General features: G+C 52.4%; 1 protein-coding gene across 2 annotated transcripts; it reads left to right on the top strand.

Moving 5' to 3' along the window:
- The first annotated feature begins 951 nt into the window (after positions 1-951).
- NCKIPSD (NCK interacting protein with SH3 domain) lies at positions 952-10,455 on the top strand. Of its 2 annotated transcripts, none has more exons than XM_006892931.1 (13): positions 952-1,122; positions 3,621-3,730; positions 3,873-4,084; positions 4,189-4,302; positions 4,526-5,025; positions 6,248-6,418; positions 6,556-6,642; positions 6,728-6,866; positions 6,950-7,030; positions 7,218-7,346; positions 7,439-7,531; positions 7,660-7,832; positions 10,252-10,455. In XM_006892931.1, exons 1-13 carry the CDS (start codon positions 952-954, stop codon positions 10,453-10,455), a joined length of 2,184 nt encoding a protein of 727 aa, XP_006892993.1. The 2 variants fall into 2 exon arrangements, with proteins under 2 accessions (XP_006892993.1, XP_006892994.1); XM_006892932.1 differs by having other exon boundaries at positions 3,873-4,077; positions 4,212-4,302.
- The last annotated feature ends 7,853 nt before the right edge of the window (positions 10,456-18,308 follow it).

Genomic DNA, 18,308 nt, shown 5'->3' on the forward strand with positions numbered 1-18,308 from the left:
GGATTCTCAACGCTGTACATGTTCAGGGAACCAGACAGGCCTTTCCATGTAGAGAGCTGGTGGGTCCTCACCTCCATCCCTTGACTTAGCAGCTGAGTGCTTGCTTGCTGCGCCACCAGAGAGCCTTTCAAGGGAGGATGTTACTTGTCTGGAGTCAGAACTGACCCATAGCTGACCCTCAGCATTTTCAGGGGCTGTTAATCCCATGGGAGGAGTTTGCCCTCTTTCATCCACATAACAGCTGGTAGATTCAAACCGCCTGCCTTTACGTGTGGCAGTACAAATCCTTACCAGTAAGCCACCAAGGCGCCTCGAAGCAAGGGTAAGAAGCCTTAAAAAGATGGCTAGGGAAATGGTCCGACCTGACTTCCGTCTCTGGCTGCCACTCCTCACCTGCCCACTGCGGAGCGTGCAGGACCTGCGGATGCTGCGGAGATTGATCCCCTTGTGGCCTATACGTGTCTGATCTGCAGTTCCAGCAATGGGACCACCCTCTGCAGCTTACTGTCCTTTTAAATAAGTGTCAGAACCTACCCACCTCAGAACAACGGAGGCTACAAAGAGGACATAGTACATAACATTGCGGTTGCATGGGAACCTTTAATCGAAGCCATTTCGAGTCTTTAACAGGAGAGGGCCAGGCAGGGAAATCCGAGGTCAGGGTTTCACAGGATAGATGCTAGGACTTGGGGGATTCAGAAGGTCCAGGGCAAGAGGGCGGCGGGATGGAGGGGTGCCTTTAACTACGTCATGCCAGACCGCGTAGGGCCACCAGGGGGCGCCGTGCTTTCGTGCGTGGGCAGACACTTTCGGGGCGTGGCTGCGCCGGGCGCGCGTGCGCACGCGTGGAGTCACGGGGCGGGGCGAGCGCGGCAAGGCGCTCCGGGCCTGTAGTGCTGGCTCCGCAGCCCCCGCCACCTCCCCTACCCCGGCGCGGCCCGGCCCGGCCCCATGTACCGTGCGCTGTACGCCTTCCGCTCAGCGGAGCCAAATGCGTTGCCGTTCTCTGCGGGCGAGACCTTCCTGGTGTTGGAGCGCAGCAGCGCGCACTGGTGGTTGGCAGCGCGAGCGCGCAGCGGCGAGACAGGCTACGTGCCACCCGCCTACCTGCGCCGCCTGCAGGTGAGTGTGTCCTCCTCTCCCAGGTCTGCGCGGCCCTGAAATTGGGCGCCGTCACAGGATCATGGGGTGGACCCCGGGACTCCCGGGACCTCTGTCTTCCCAGGACCCAAGGCCGAGACCTCCAGCAGACAGTTTAAGAACCTGACACAGAGACCCTACACACACCCATTGGACTTAGGGGTTCTGGGGCCCCCAAGCACCAGAACCCCATACACGAAACCTGCCCTTTCGCAGCTAACTCTGAGGAGACTTGCACAGAATCCTGGGGACCCCAGGCCCATAAGTTATTTGGGATTTAGTGTCTAAACCCCTATCTGAAATAGAATGTAAGATCCAGACCTCTCAAATTCTGGCCAGTTCCCCACATATCTGAGGCCCCATGTCCTTAATATATTCCTCTGGATTCCCTAGCATCCCACGTTCTTGTCCTACTTTCAGACCCCAGCTGGAACCATCTGCACCCCAACACCTGGGCGACCTTGGGCACCACTTGTTTTCCCCATTGTCTCCCAGTTCTTCAGTCCCCCATTTGGACCTTGGAGCCCCAAACACTCCCATTGCCTAGCTAAGTCTTGGGGCCCCCATTTCTTTTACTGTTTAGCTCTCAGCCACCCCTAAATTCTTCCTAAAACCTCCAACTCTCTTTGAACCAAGAATCCTCATGACTGCCAGTACTAGGTGCCACCACTACCAACCCCACAAACCTCAGACCTGGGTTGCTCTCGCTTTCTTTCCTCTGAAATTGGGGCACTTTGTCCCTCTCTTTTCCCAGCCTGCAGTGGGGGATACACCCATTGTGGGGAAGCCGATTTCTTCATGGCATTCCCTGGTCTGGTCACAAGTCCCATTTCTTTCCAGTAGAAGCTACAACCCCAGTTTTGGTTTCCCCAAGGATATCCCTACTGCAGGGATGAGGGTGCAGTGTCTACTGTTCATCTCTTCTTACTGTGGAGGAAAGAAGGGTCTGGAACCTCCAGGCTCAGCCTGGGTCAGGCACCTCCACCCCCTGCTAGTCTGTAACCTTTAGAAAAGCTACTGCCCCAGCCCAGTGCAGGACAGAAGTAATGGGATCAATCGGGCATCTTCTAGGTTTACCAGGACAAAGGGATGAGGTCTAGGGGCATCCTTGTAAACCCTCGGCCTAATCCCTTTTAGAAGTGCCTGGGTTATGAGTGAGGGGCCAGGATCCCTGCATGGCTGTCTAAGGTGACAGTTTCAGACCTGTCTCCTCTGGGGCCTGGTGTTCTTGGGAGGCCTCTAAGGGAGCACCTGCCTCTCCACTGGCCTGTGAGGCCCCTCCCCGTGCAGGGCCACTGGGGCTGGACATCGAGAGAGGCTTCCATGTTTTGGCGTATGTCCTTTTCTGTCTTGGTTTCTGTTTGCGCATCCTTCTCTGTCTCGGTTGCCCTGGCTCTGGGAATCTGTTTGTCATTCTGTGCATCACCTTAGAGATTCTGTCTACCTTCCTCTGCTCCTTTCTTTGTCTCCATCTCGCAGATCCTTCCTCCGTTGTCTTGCACGGTCGGCCTCAACTCTTCTCCGAGTCTCTGTCTGTCTGACTCTGTGTCATTGCCTTTCTGCCCCGCCCCCCCTCGGTCTCATGTGTCCCTGTACTCTGGCACACCCCCACACCACCTAGAGGGCTTTGGTGACCTCTGCGGTTAGCTTTTTGCCCCCCTCAGGGAAGCTTCTCAAATCTGCTGTGCAGGGAAGCCACCTCTGAAGTCCTTTTACAGCGTTATAGTCTGGGTGTGGGATATGCGATAGGTGGAGGTGGCTGGTCCTACAGCTACCCCCGCCTCCCATGCCAGCCACATTGGGTAAGACTGGATCCCCAGATTGTTGGAGTGAGCAACTTGGGACCTGGGGCAGGAAGGCGCCAGGTTCCTCCCTCGTGGCTGTCCTCTGCCACAGACAGAGCTACTGCCTCCCCGGGCTGAGGGAGAGGGTTCCTGGGACAGCTGGGGGAGCATGAAGGCTGGCTGCTTGGGAAAGGAAAGAAGGTCCCTTCAGCTGCCCAGGCCCTCTGAGGAGGCCTTCCCGGGGGAGCAGGGCTATTCTCAGTGTCACTTTGCTTTTGTGAAGGATGTGCAAATGATTTATCAAGGAAGGAAACAGGCAAGAGGCTTCCTGCTTGTCATGGGCTCTGAGACGAGCCTGGGGTTGGATCTGGGTGTGCCTCAGCCTCATACACAGGGGACTCTGGAACATGTTTGTGGTCTGAGAACCTGATTTTCAGAGACAGCTGAGAGCCTCACTGTAGGGTAAAATCTTGAATTGGGCCTCAATATGTAAAATGGCAACATGGGGCATCTTGGACCACTGCTCCCTGAGTGACAGTTTGAGGGCCCCAGGCCACATGCTAGTGCAGCCTTCTGTTCTGACATCCAGCATTGCATGCTCTGGCCATCATGGTCTTTACCTGCTCTGGTTTCCAGCTGCTTAGAATGCCCCCACTTGGCCCCAGGTCTCACTGCCCACCCCACCACCCTCCCCAGGGCCTGGAACAGGATGTCCTACAGGCCATTGACCGGGCCATCGAGGCTGTGCACAATGCCGCCATGCGAGATGGTGGCAAGTACAGCCTGGAGCAACGTGGAGTCCTACAGTGAGTGCAAGAGGGGGACACTTCCCTGCCAGCGTGGCATGATGGGCTAGGAAGGGATGGGAAGGTACAACCCTGCCTCTCACACGGAGCATGGGAGGGGGTGGTGAGGTTCCTCCCCAGCCAGCCTGTCTGCTGCCATCAGGAAGCTGATCCACCACCGGAAGGAGACGCTGTCCCGCAGAGGCCCGTCAACTCCTAGCCCTGTAGCTATGACCCCATCCACCAGTGACCACCATCTGGATGCCGCTGCTGCCAGGCAGCCCAACGGGATGTGTCGCACTGGGTTTGAACGGCAGCATAGCCTGCCCAGCTCTGAGCACCTTGGGCCAGATGGAAGCTTTTACCAGGTATGTGGTGAGGGTAGCCTGGGGTGGGAGTGGACTTGAGGCTTTGTCCAGAAGCTTCAAGTGTTCACTCAGGTTGCCCAGCACTCGGGGCCCAGCCAGGCTATAGCCCAGCCCCTCTTTGTGCCCCCCACCAGATCCCACCACAGCCCCGGAGAGCAGCACCCACCACACCACCGCCGCCTGTGAAACGCCGAGACCGCGAGGCTCTGATGGGCTTGGGGAGTGGTGAGAAGGCGGGAGGAGGCTGGAGCTGCTGGGAGACACCCTAGGTTTTTTGAATGGTCCTTAGTTGGTGTAACAAAGACAAAGGCCCCAAGCCCCGTCTTGGAGTGATTGGGGCACTGAGCTCAATGGGGAGACAGGGCCTGTCAGAGGCACTGGGCCCTGTGTTGGGGGCAGGGAGGTCCCTGGGAGCTGCCCTAACACTGCATCCCATCTCTGCCCACAGGCAGCCGCACCATCACGCCCTCGGGGGGCAGCTCTGTGTCCAGCGGCTCCTCAGTCAGCAGCACCTCCCTTGACACATTGTATACCGGCTCCAGCACCTCTGAGCCGGGCCCCAGCTGCTCACCCACCCCGCCACCTGTACCGCGCAGGGGCACCCACACCACAGTTTCTCAGCCCCAGTCCCCTCCACCGAAGGCACCAACCCCCGAGCCCCCTGCAGAGGAGGAAACAGTTGGTACGAGCTCAGCTGCGGCGACCCCTGATGAGCTGGAGGGTCTGAATGCCCTGAGCCTGGCGACCACAGAGGAGAAGGCAGTGGCCGAGACGACTGTGCCCAAGAGCATCGGGGCAGAGCTGATGGAGCTCGTGCGCAGAAACACTGGCCTGAGCCATGAGCTGTGCCGCGTGGCCATTGGTATCGTGGTGGGCCACATCCAGGCCTCTGTGCCGGCCAGCTCACCTGTCATGGAACAAGTCCTCCTCTCACTGGTAGAGGGCAAGGTGAGGGTGGGCGGCACAGCTAGGAGCCTCCCCACCCCATTCCCACCCTCCCACGTTTTTCCAGCCTTTACTTGACAGGTATTTGTCCAGCTCCAGCTCTGGGCCTGCCTTTTGCTGGGTGCTGGGGACATCTGAACTGAGCCCTGAAGGGAGAAGGGGGGAGGAACATTCCAGACAGAGAGGCTCAGCCTGAACGGGGACCATGAAGCGGGACTGAGCTTGACTTAACAGGAGGAAGTAGAACAAAGTCAGCGTGGCTAGAACGTACAGAGTGAGTGAGGAGGGCGGGAAGAGATGAGACCTGGGCAGATGTGGGTGGCTGCAGGGACGGAGTGGACACTGGGCCTGAGTGAGGACAGTGGTTGCCAGCCTTGACGGTAGAAAGAAGGGGGTGTTTCAAGAGCTGAAATGGTGACTTGGGTGCTGACTCAGCCATAAGGGGTGAGATGTGTGGTCATTGTGGGGTGGGGTCCTTTGCCAAGGTTGGGACACTGGTCATGGAATGGGATTGGGAGGTGCAGAGTCCACACTGCACTGTGGGGGCTGCGTGAGAGGTCCCTCCCTCCGGACTCCACAAGTCCTGCTCTAGTTTGAGGCTGTGAGGGAAGGGTTGTCTGTGTGTTCACCTCTACTGAGCACATCATTCAGAGTAAATGGGAGGTGACTGGGTGGGTGGCGATCTCCTGGTCTGGTATGTGGGTTCAGAAGTTGGGGTTCTCAGTCACATCAAGGTTGTTAACACTGGGATGGGATTTAAGTTGCTGGCAAATGCCTTGTGGTGCATCTCATGTAGGATCCTGTCCTAGGAGGTCTTCTGGGCTGGGGTGGGTGTCACTTGGAAAAGGGCTTTAGAAATGGGCCTTTGTGAGTCAGGTTGTGAGGGGTGGACATAGGAACAGGGCTTAACTTGGGCAGCGAGGTGGGAGTACTTGGAACTAAAGGAGAGACTAGAACTGGGGTCTGATCCCCTCCCAAATCCTAGGAGAACTTTGACTAGGGCAGCTCTTGTGGGGACGGTAGAGCCCCTTCCTTGCCTGACAGCAGCCTGGCACACTCATGCCCATGACTTTGAGGTCTGAGTCCAGCTCCTTTCCCAGCCAGTAGCCAGGATGGACTTGAACTTACTGATTGTGGGCCCTTGGGTGGACTTTCTTGCCTGGAGGGCTTCCTGGAAGTAGTGACAGGCAGGGAGTGTGTTGAGTGCTGCATCCTCCCCCCTCAGGATCTGAGCACAGCCCTGCCCTCGGGGCAGGTCTGCCATGACCAGCAGCGGCTGGAGGTGATCTTTACAGACCTGGCTCGGAGGAAAGATGATGCCCAGCAACGCAGCTGGGCCCTGTACGAGGACGAGGGCGTCATCCGCTGCTACCTGGAGGAGCTGCTCCACATTCTGGTGCGGAGTTTGGCCCAGGGTGACCCACGTGTGTCCCCAGCGTATGGAGCGGTGCCCTCTGCCCACCCCTCCAGTGCATACGGGCCCTGTGCTCGCGTGTGGCTGCACAGCCCCCATCGTGCTTCCTCCCCCCACAGACTGATGCAGACCCCGAAGTTTGCAAGAAAATGTGCAAGAGGAATGAGTTCGAGTCTGTCCTGGCCTTGGTGGCCTATTACCAAATGGTGTGTGTGAGTCTGCAGGAAGGCCCGGAGGGGGTCTGGGTGAGGCTGGAGTGGCGGGCACTGAGCAATGAGGGTCCCCCTCCAGGAGCACCGGGTGTCCCTGCGGCTTCTGCTTCTCAAGTGCTTCGGCGCCATGTGCAGCCTGGATGCAGCCATCATCTCCACGCTCGTGTCGTCCGTGCTTCCTGTGGAGCTGGCTCGGGACATGCAGACAGACACTCAGGGTGAGACGGAGCTGGGGGTTCCTGATCCCTGGGGGTCATTCCCCCCCATGGCAGGGATCCTGACAGCATGATATCCCTTCCAGACCACCAGAAGCTCTGTTATTCTGCCCTCATCCTGGCAATGGTCTTCTCTATGGGGGAGGCAGTGCCCTACGCTCACTATGGTAAGAAGGCAGGTTGCCAACCAGTTAACCGGGTGCCCACAAGCAGCTGGAGCTGGGACCCCTGGCCTCAGGGATTAGGGATCCATGGCATCTGAGAGGGATAGGCTGGCCCAGGGGTCACAGAGAGCCAGGGAGGGGTGGTGTGGGAGGAAGGACAGGCCTCAAACCCAGCGTACCCCTGCCACAGAGCACCTGGGCACACCGTTCGCCCAGTTCCTGTTGAGCATCGTGGAGGATGGGCTGCCGCTGGACACCACCGAGCAGCTGCCCGACCTTTGCATGAACCTGCTGCTCGCGCTCAACCTGCACCTTCCAGGTGGGATTGCGGCCCGGGGTGAGGGAGGAGGTTCACCAGTCCAGGGCTTCACCAGCCCAGGCTCTCTCATGTCTCCCCTTGTCCTTCCTCAGCCCCGGACCAGAACGTCATCATGACTGCGCTGAGCAAACACACCAACGTCAAGATCTTTTCCGAAAAGCTGCTGCTGCTCCTGAACAGAGGGGGTGAGGGGCCCAGGTGTCCGGCTGCTTCCACTCCAGCACCCTATGGCTGACTCCATAACCCCCCCTTGGGGTGATGCTGGAACCCCTCTTTGAGAACTGCCCTCACTCCTGTGACCTTTGTCTCCCAGATGACCCCGTGCGCATCTTCAAGCACGAGCCGCAACCGCCGCACTCCATCCTAAAGTTCCTGCAGGATGTTTTCGCCAGCGCCGACACGGCCTCCATCTTCTACCACACGGACATGATGGCGCTCATTGACATCACCGTGCGGCACATTGCAGACCTGTCACCTGGAGACAAGGTGCCTGGAGGTGGCCACAGTGGGGACCCGGAGCCAGGGGAAAACGAAACAAAATGGGGGCGGCTGTGAAAACTGAGGGAGGAAAGGGCCTGGGCAGGAGGACTCAGCCTGGTAGACGTAGCCAAGACTGGGTGTAGTCTGTGAAGGGCGTCTGGAGGAGGAAGTGGAGTGGCCTGACTGGGAATGTTAGGAAGAGGAAGCAGTGTTGACAGAAAGCCTGGGGGCGGCACCAGGGAGTTGTCTTCTCTCAGAGGAAGGCAGAAGTCCAGAGCGATGATATGCTCTGGTTTACATCCTGCATGGAATTTAGACAGTGGGAGAGCCAGAGAGGAAGTCCTGACTTGTCCAGGGGTCATGGATGGGATAGCGAGAGGCCTTGGCGTGGTGAGAAGAGGTCAGGTCAGGCTTCTTGTTGTTGTTGTGTTCCATAAAATCGGAATTGACTCCTAGCTGACCTTCCGGCAGGTTTTCAGAAGCAGTAAACCACGTGGGAGTTGATACCCTATTTTTCTACCACAGAGCAGCTGGTGATTTGAACTGCGCACCTTTACATTGGTAGCACAATTCCTTACCACTAAACCATCAGAGCTTCCTTAGGTCAGGCTTGTTGTTGTGTTGTTGTTATGTGCCGTCAAGTACGTGTATCAAAAGCAGACCCGAGGACGGGAGCTCTGGTGGCCTAGTGGCAAGAAGCTGCACTGCAATCCCAAAGGCTTGCGTTTCGAATCCACCAGAAGCTTCACTGGAAAAGGAGGGGCAATCTCCTGTGCCAGTCAGATCCGATTCGACTGTATACAACAAGAAAGAAAAGAAAAAGACAAAAGTGGATCCAACAGGGCTTCCTGCTGGATCAGACAGGGAACAACGTGGTGTTAGAGGCAGGCAAGGAAAAGGAGAGAATTGTGGAAGTTTGTCTTGAACAACTAGGTGGATGAGATGACTGTCTCAGGTGGGGGAAGAACTTTCCTGAGAAAAAGAAGGGTTCTGTTTTCAGTGTGCCAGTGTTGAGAAGATCCCAGACCTCCAGGCACAGGGTGTCAGGAGCCAGTGGGGGGTTGAGTGATGAGAGAGCCCTTTCTGCTCGCTCTGTGCACAGATGCCGTGGTGGAAGACTGCAGTGTTCAGTTGCCTAGGGAATGAAATGGACAGGGTCAGCAGGCACTCCACGGCCACCACGTGCTCAGAGCAGGAGGGAGATGGGCTGGCTCCAGGCTATGAGGACCTAAATAGGGTGAGGGCTGAGAACAGGCTATTGGATTTGCCATGTGGAGGTCAGTGTGGACTAAAATGAAATGTCAGGGGAATAAAGAGGGAGGAGAGTCTGGCATTTAAAGTGGTGGTAGCTTGGATGGAGGCAGCTCCTTGGTGGTGGGGAGTGGGCCATACAGGAGGCCAGAAGCTGAACAGCAGGGAGGGTCCAGGCCTGGGAAGGGGCTTACCTGCCAGCCTGAGCCAGAACAGGTGGTTCTGTGGCAGACAGGTGAGACGTGGATGTGAGCGGGAAAGGTGGGAGGATACTTCTTTAAAGATTACTTCTGTATTTTTCCATGAAGTCCAAGTCCAAGTGACTTGCAAGTTCAGCTTTGGAACAGAGAGAAGGATGTGCTCATTTCCTCCAGGGAGAGCAGACACAGTGGGGAAAATACTCTGGGCTGTGCAGGCAGTGCTGGCTGAGCATCTGTCTGAGGTTTGTGATCATGACAAAGTCAGCCATGGTGCAGCTCTGTAGCTCTGCTGCTTTGACATTGGCATTGGATGCAGATGCCTTCATCTCATCACGGCAGTGCTGCCCATAAGAGGTTTTGGTATTAATTCTTCTAATCAAAGGGAAAGAGATGGTGAGTGAGGCAGGAGATTGCTGGAGTCAGGTTAGTGGACTGGAGGTTCCAGTTGAGGAGCTTGGTGTAGACTTGAAAGGGGGCCTTGGAGCTGTTTAAAGCAGAGGTGCTGGGAGTAGAGGTTGCAAGGAGGGGGGTGTTAGAGTAGCAGAGGTCCAGGTGAGAGGTATGAATGTGGGTCAATAGTTGAAGGTGTGGGTGTGAACAAGCTCTTCCAACTTGAGAGTAGGTAAAGTGAGAGATGGAAAGCATTTGACTGACAGACAGCAGTACTTCAAGCACCCCAGCATGAGAGGACAGAGGTTCACCGCCTCCCCCTGCCACCTCTCTGAGCCAGGACTTTCCTGGACCAGCCAGATTCTGAGACCATCTGTGGCGGGGCTCATTCATTCACTTATTCATTCAGTGAAGTCCAGTCTGTTCCAGGGACATTCTCAGTGTGGGGACACAGCTCTGGTGTTCAGTGATGCGAGCTGGTCCACCCACCCTGGTGTGGCCCCTATGGCTGCCATGAGGCAATAGTGGTAGTCATACCACCGAGCAATTCAGGGCCTCCCTGAATCAGCCTGCTTTTCCCACAGCTGCGCATGGAATACCTCTCCCTCATGCATGCCGTGGTCCGCTCCACGCCCTACCTGCAGCACCGCCACCGGCTGCCTGACCTGCAGGCCACGCTGCGCCGCATCCTAGCTGAGGAGGAGGCCTCGCCCCAGTGCCAGATGGACCGCATGATTGTCCGAGAGATGTGCAAGGAATTCCCAGTGCTGGGCGAGGCCCCCAGCTAGCACTAACCTCTGCCTCCCTCCCTTCCCTGCAGCCCTGAGCAGGGTGCAGGGATCTTGGGGGGGCTTCGCCCCAAGAATGTCTTGCACTTAACAGTGTGAAGTGAGAAGGTGGTAGAAGGGCCCTGAGCAAGGACCCCACACACAAACACACACCCAAAATAGAGCTGATCCTTGGAGGGGCCAAATGTGGGATTGGGGACCATGATCTGGGAGCTGTGCTGGGTTGGGGGGGAATACGCGAGCTCACGTCCCTCTTCAGCATGCCCTCTCCCTCCCCCACCCTGTATACACACATACACTCAGTCCTGCTGCCGCTCCAGGCTGGGCGCCCATCCCCACCCTGCTTGGTCTGTGTTCTGGGCCTCAGCAAGCCATGTCCTTGGGGTGAGGGGAGGCACCTCTCACCAGCTCTCTTTTTGCCTTAGCTTTGCAGTGAATCTTGCTCATATGTTCCCGCTCCCTGTCGGGGGCTGCCGCCTTTCACTCCCACCTCCCAGAGGCCTTGGCCAAGCTGCTGCTTTGAAAGTGGAATCTTGGGGACAGACCACCCATCGTGGAGCCTAACAGGATGGGGTGATGGCCCTGAGAAAGCCAATGACAGAATCTATTTTCTCTGTGAAAAAAAAATGTAGACTGAAAAGCCATGTGTATTTTCCTATGTGCTGCATCTAACCTTTGGGAATAAATCACAGGCATATGAATATGGACTTCCCTGTGTGATCTTGTTCGGGGTAGGAGGATGAGCAGAGGCCTTGGAACCAGTCATTCTACCTGCCTGACCTCTCCAGCAGCAGGAGGTGACAATACCAGACAGGCCTGGCCTTCAAGGCTCCTTCAATTCTATTTTGGCCTCTTCCCAGAACTTCCACTTCACCCAGGGCTCCTGGGCTGCCAACAAGTGACCCTTAGTTCATTTACCTTTTTCTGTTGCACTTTGGGTTCTGCTTACATCTTTCTCTTTGCCTTAAATTACCTTCCCTTTGCAGGGTAGGAAAGGTGTCCACCTGTTGTTCATAGGGTCACTAGGAGTTGTAGTTGACTTAATTACACCTAACAATAGCAGCCTCCCCTGTTGGCATCCTTTATAGCACTCACTGAAGCAGGCCCCACACTCAGGTCTGCCTTTTTCATTAACAGAGGCTCTCAGGGCAGAGCTGGGATCTCAAAGGCAAACATCAATCAAAAGTAGTCATAAATTCCCTTTAATTTTCATTCAAGATAACTCCATCATCACATGATTCTATCCAGAATTCCCAACACTAATTTCCAAATAAGACTTCTGGAAGAAATCTACAGCAAGAAGCAGAGTAGTGCTAGGGCCTGGGGATGTTGGTCAGGGAACTCGGAGGAACAAGGAGGCACAGGAAGCTTAAACCTGCTGCTCTCCAGTAAGTTCCAGTTCACAGCAAACCTACAGGACAGTGTCTTACTGATCCACAGAGTCCAATGACCTTGTGGTAAGGAGTTGCACTGCTAACTCAGGCAGGCGGTTTGAATCCACCAGCTCCTCTAAAGGGGACAGATCAGCAATCTCATGATTTATAGCTTCCAAAAACCCCTTGGAGTGTCAGCTATGAGATGATTCTAACTCAGTGCCATTGAGTGAGGGTTTCTGAAGTTGTCATTAGGGGAGCGGACTGTTTCAAGGAGCAGTTGGTTAGTTCAAATCACCCACTGTTAAGTTAACAAAACAAAATTTTACCCGTTGTGCACCATGCCCTCTTAGGGAATCATTCTTCTTAACGGACCACTTTGAAGGTTGAGTTCAAGGATTCATCTGGACCTGAGGTTTGGCCCCAGTAAAATTTTATGGATGAGGAGTCCTGGTGGTAGGTACAATGCTTAAAGTGTCCCATCTGCTAATCAAAAGGTCATCAATTTGGACCCACCAGCGCGTTCTGGTGACCTAGTGGCGGGAAGCTGAACTGCAAGCCCAAAGTCATGTGATTCGAGGCCACTATCCACTCCCTGGGAAAAAAAGGGCAGCCTCCTCCCATGCAATTAACTGCCTCTGAAAACTCAGCAGGGGGTCAGCTATAGGTTGGTTCTCACTATGATATATAGCAACAGCAGCTATGCAAAAGTGAAAAGCCCTGCGAATCTGCTCTTGTGAAGATTACAGCTGAGGAAGCCGACGGGATAGTTCTATCATGCAGGGTTGCCCTGTGGGGCTGAGTCTGGTCACTCCTCTATGTCTCAGTGGCATCTCACTCTTTTTTCTCACTGTGACTTCCAGTAGGCTTTCTGACTGGTGTATTCAAGAACGAACCATTATTCATGCAAGATAATTTGGAAAAAAAATTCCTCAGAAAGTTGTGACAAATTTCTGACAGCCTCTATGCCTTGTTTTGATCCCTATTTTTTTTATTTTATTCATTTCAATGAACATTTACAGAGATTTTGGATTTCCATTCATTCATTGCTGCACTTTTCTCCATGCCCAGCCCTCCTCCCCAGTTCACTCCTCTCTTTGAAAAGTAAAAGAAAAATTCTTTCATTGGTATACAATCCTCCCCATACCCCCCACCAACTGCCCCAAGTACACTCCAATATGCAACCTTAATTCTGGACTCTTGTGATAACCATAATACCCTATCATATATCGCTTTTAAATTGCTCTCTCCCTCATCTGTTTCGATGTGGTATACATAATTTATCCAGTTTTTCTCAGTCTTACCCCAACTCTGATGTCCGTCCCATTTTACAGCAGTGGCACCATGCAGTATTTGTTCTTTTGTGACTGAGACACTTCACTCAGCATAATGTCCTCCAGGGTCACCCAGTTTGAATAATATTGCATGAGTTCCTTGTTTTTCAATGCGATGTAGTATTCCATTGTGTGAATATACCATAGCTTCCTATTCATTTGTTGATGGGCACTTGGGTTGTTTCCAACTCCTTGCTATTGTGAACAAAGCCGCAATAAACATGGATATGCATATATCTGCTTGAGTGGCGGTTATGGTTTCTTTAGGGTATATTCCCAGTAGTGGAATTGCTAGGTCAAATGGTATCTCTATTTGCATCTTTTTGAGAAAGCGCCACACCATTTTCCACAGTGGTTGCATTTGGTCCCTATTAAGAGGTTCCCACTAGGTAGGAAGAGCTGGGCGCGGCTGTGCCATTTCTGTCCGTGCTAACGCTTACAGGATTGGTGGCAAGAGGTGAGAAGCTCCCGTCCGCCTCTGCAGGATTGTCCAGGGGGCCCTTGTAGGAGTTTGAAGGGATGAAGGAGGCCCAGCAAAGTCCCCTACAGTCAGTCATACTGCAGCAATGATTTCACAAAGCAAAACTAGAGCCCCAAGGGGAGATCATCTTCAAGATTTGTCAGAATTTCTCTCAGAGAGGAACTAGTTTCGGGGGGAACATGTCAGGCTGTTTAGGAGGCTAGCCGACCTGGGATGGGGCTGGACAGAAGAAAGAGCAATGAGACCATGTACTAGGCTATTCAGTGAAAGAGAGGTGCTTGATTAGGATTAAGAAAAACCCAAGACATTTTGAGGGACAGGAAGAAGTAAGGGGTTTGACCTGACCTCTGTACTAGAAAAGGTACTGGCACTGTGTCTATGGGACATGCATTCTAGACCACAGGCTGTATGTACATGCATAAAGCAACACCAATTTCCAAAAATGGCTCAAACAGTGTACACTCCTGCTGTATTCCAATTGCACCATATCTTTCCTAAAACTTGGTAAGATAATTTTATTTTACCCATCTTCTAGAAGTATCTCGTTCACTGCTATTGAATTGTTTCACACTCATTGGGAAAAAGTGCTGTCAAGGATCTCTCTAGACTGCTAAAAAGCAAAGATGTCTAGAGACTAAGGTGTACCTGGTCTAGACCATGGTCTTCTCAATTGCTTGCAATGCATCTGAAAGCTGGACAATTAATAAGGATGACAGAAAAATGGATGTCTTTGAGTTGTGATGCTGGAGTAAAGTATTGAATATACCATGGACTGCCAAGAAAACAAACAGATCTGTCCTGGAGAGGGTGAAATAAATTTGCTCCTTGGAGGTAAGGCCTTTGACATGTACTTTGGGCATGTTGCCAGAAGAGACCAGTCCTTGGAAGATGACATCATGCTTGGAATGGTAGAGTGTCTGTGCAGGAGAGGAAGACTAAATGAGATGGACTGACACAGTGAATATGGCAATGGAGTCAGGTATATTGGAGATGGTGAGGCTGGTTGAGCATAGGGCAAAGTTCAGAGCTATTTTCATAGGGTAGCTATGAATCATGGTTGACATGACAGCACACAACAACAATCTTTTCATCACACTTCCAAGGTTGTAAATCTTTATAGGCAGCGATTGTCCATCTTTCTGCTCCAGAGTGGCTGGTGGATTCAAACCACCAACCTTTTGGTTAGTCCTGAGCTAATGGGTGTAGCCTGCATCACCTTTTCTCTTACGACAGATAAAAGGAGAGGAAAGTGAGCAGAGAAGGACCTGACTGCCAATAAGAAAGATGATCTGAGAACAGAGAATGTCCTTTGGACCTAGAGACCCTGAATTGAGACCCTCCTAAACTCAGGGAGGATTGAGGCTAAAGACACAGAGATCAGGAAGGGACTCCAGGCTCGTAGACACTGAAAGGAACCTTCCACCAGAGCTGACAAGAAAAGCAACCCCTTGAATCCAGTACCCTGAGTTTTGACTTCTAGCCTCCTAAATTACGAGTGAATAAATTTGTTTCTTAAAAGTCATCCTTGAGGAGAGCTCTGGTGGCCTAGTGGCAAGGAGCTGCAACTACAATCCCAGAGGTGCACGGTTCGAATCCACCAGATGCTCTACTGGGGGAGGAGGGACAATCTCCTCCTGTACCAGTCAGATCTGACTTGATGGTACACTCACACAAAAATAACAAAATAAAAATTAAAAAAAAAAAAAGTCATCATTGGAGCTCTGGTGGCCTAGTGGCAAGAAGCTGCCCTGCAATCCCAGAGGTATGCAGTTTGAATCCACCAGATGCTCTGCTGGAGAAGGAGGAACAATCTCCTCCTGTATCAGTCAGATCCGATTTGACGGTACACACACACAAAATAATAAAAAATAAAATAATTTTTTTAAAAAGTCATCCTTATGGTATTTCTGTTATAGCAGCACTAGTTAAAACAGTATCTTTTAAGATACTGAATCTTCCTATCTTTAAACATAATATTTCCATCCATTTGTCTTTCTTATAATAATTTTTTTATATTCTTTGCATCTTTAATTAGATTTATCTTCAGCATTTGATGTTACTTGATGCTATTACAAATGGTATTATTGTTTGGCATTTTTATTTCTGCTTAAATATATGGATCACAACTGATTATGTTTACCTTGTGTTCAATAACTTTGTTAAACTCATTTATTCTAGTAATCTCTTTGTAGGTTCTTTTGGATCTTTTACATATATCATTTTGCTGCCTGTAAATGAATTTCATTTTTTCCTTTACAGTACTCATACCTTTTATTCCTTTTCTTGCCTTGTGTACCCGCTAGGCCCACAAATATATCATGGAGGCTTGTAGCCTAACAGTCTCTAATATACCTGACTCCATTGCCATATTAGCACACATGTGAATTTTTCTCCAGTAATCAAGCAATGACCCAGAGATGAGTAATATACAAAGTCTATATTAAGTGAGGTTAGGTTTTAGCCCAGCCAGTTTAAGAGCAGAGCAGGGGAATTATTATAACACTACATCCTACAAGGTGAATGGTAAAGATGAGAAGTTGAGGGCATGATGGGCAATGTGTTGGAAATCCCAGTAAAGCCTGAGAACTGTTGAATAATTGAACTAGATGGGCTGGCCAGGCCGTTGCACTACTCTCCTTGCATAGTCTTTCTGGGTAGAAAGAAGGGGATAAATATAGGATGGGAGAAAAAGGTTAGAAAAGGAGAGGGACTAAGATGTCCCAGAGAGCATCCTGCTTCCTGATCTGCTCTCCTTCTATCCCACAGCAGCCTCAAAATCTCTGGATGCTCTGGTGAAGCCATGTGGGGGATCTCGCTTGGCTCTTAAAAAGTAGAAGATGGACTTAACAGAGGAAGGAACTATCACTAGTATTTGGCTCTGTATTTATAGGAGGCTTTAGACGCTGCCAAGGGGGAGGTGGGAGAGAAGCATGCTGAATGCACGTGGGGAGCAGGTGACCTCCATAGAAACTCAGCCATAAAGGGGAGGGGCAATTCAAGAAGTAGGTACAGTGTGGATGGCCAGGGAGAGCCATCTGCAGACACAGAAGCTCAGACTCAGCACAGAAGCTCAGGCTCAGCAAAGCAACTTGCAGCCTTCGTGTAAGGGAAGGGAAACTGAGTTTCCCCTCAGCTATGGTCCCTATATGCCTTTTTTTGCACATTTACCCACACAGCTTCCAAGGCCTTCCCCTGCATATGTTGCCCGCCTCTTAGTCACTCAACGCACTGCTTGGGCTTCTCTTCCTCAGGAAAGCCTTTCCAGATTGCGAAACTGTCTGATGCCTCCTTTGGATCCCCAGGAGCAACTCATCCGAGTGAGTGCTGCACCTGTCTCTGCTTCATGTTGTTGTGTTGTTAAGTGTCCTCGAGTCCCAGGCGACTCAGCGACCCTTTGAAGGAGAGCCCTCAACACTTGGGTGTCTCTCATCCTCTCTCCAGGTTCATAGGGTTTCCGGAGGCAAGCTATTACGGAGGTGGATGCCACTCCTCCTTCCAAGCTTGTTTTAATCGGGGAGCTCCACCCCACTCTCTGTCCGCATTGGGTAACCAGCCATTAAAGCATTTGACACAATCAGTGTCACAGTCTCTGCTTCATAGATACCAAATTTTATGTCCATCCTTTACATCCAGGGTAGAGAAGTCTTGTCAAAAATCACATTAGGAACTTTCCTTCTCCTTCCTAAAAAGATTAGATCCCCATCGGATAGTGCTCCATCTTCAACATATCTCCACGCGTCAATCCTCAGGAACCTAGATAGTGAGTTCTGCAACCTCTGAGGACCACCAATCTTGTCTCCATCGCCACGTGGGGCGCTCGGGAGGTGGACTTGCAGATTCCCCGCCTCCCGGAAGCGAAGAGGCCAGAAGCAAGAGAATAGGCCATTTGATTGGCTCGTGGTGATGTCATAGGCACCGTCAAGGCGCGCCAAAGCTTGCAGCTAGGAGTTTTCTGCTTGTTTGCAGTGGGATTGCCTGGTTGTAGGAGCGCGGCCCCATGGAGCGTTCCAGGCCTCAGCTTTGTCTCGTTCTTTGGTGCCAGAATGCTTATGTTCTCTGCATGTAGTTTTTGCTGCTACCTCTTCACATTGGTCCATTGAGAGCATCCTAGACTAGCCAGGCACCTGACAGAGCCTCCCCCCTCCCAGACAATGATTCACCCTTGCGGGGCGGGGCCTCCCATTGTGCCAATAGAAACAATGACTTGCTGATTGGAACATTGCTCCTCCACCCCTTCTTGTCTGCTGTGACGTCCTCTCCTTTGAATTCGCCCATTGGACAGTTAGGATTGGTGTGTGCCAGGAGATGCACCTTGCGAGTAGAGCTGGAGGACAGAGCCTCTATTAGTCCCTTCAAGGGGTTAAGGGACGCGTCCTGGTGGGCGAGGGGCGGGGATCCGGGGCAATCGGACCCGCAGCAATACTGCAACGCCAAGCTCCACATGGCGTCCCAAAGAGCTCCGAACTACAAACTAGTGGCGTAGGGGAGGTATAACCTCCAGTACAGGGTCCCCAGATCCTGAAATACCACTAAGATCCTGTGGGAGAGTCGGGGCCTTAATCTTGCAGCGCTGGGCCGGTTAACGTCCGTCCTTGCTCCTTAGGAGTGTTCCAAACAAGCTGGTAGTTACGATATGTTTCATGAGCAAAATAAAACTCATTGATC

This window comes from Elephantulus edwardii, unplaced genomic scaffold, assembly GCF_000299155.1.
Source record: "Elephantulus edwardii isolate Elephantulus edwardi_28Jun2011 unplaced genomic scaffold, EleEdw1.0 scaffold00121, whole genome shotgun sequence".
Classification (NCBI taxonomy): domain Eukaryota; kingdom Metazoa; phylum Chordata; class Mammalia; order Macroscelidea; family Macroscelididae; genus Elephantulus; species Elephantulus edwardii.

Excerpts from the sequence above, each read along its gene's own strand:
- NCKIPSD (XM_006892931.1), top strand. The coding sequence starts at position 952 with ATGTACCGTGCGCTGTACGCCTTCCGCTCAGCGGAGCCAAATGCGTTG. Across the intron at positions 6,867-6,949 it reads CATGCAGACAGACACTCAGG|ACCACCAGAAGCTCTGTTAT; the intron begins GTGAGACGGAGC and ends TATCCCTTCCAG. Across the intron at positions 7,532-7,659 it reads GCTGCTCCTGAACAGAGGGG|ATGACCCCGTGCGCATCTTC; the intron begins GTGAGGGGCCCA and ends TTTGTCTCCCAG.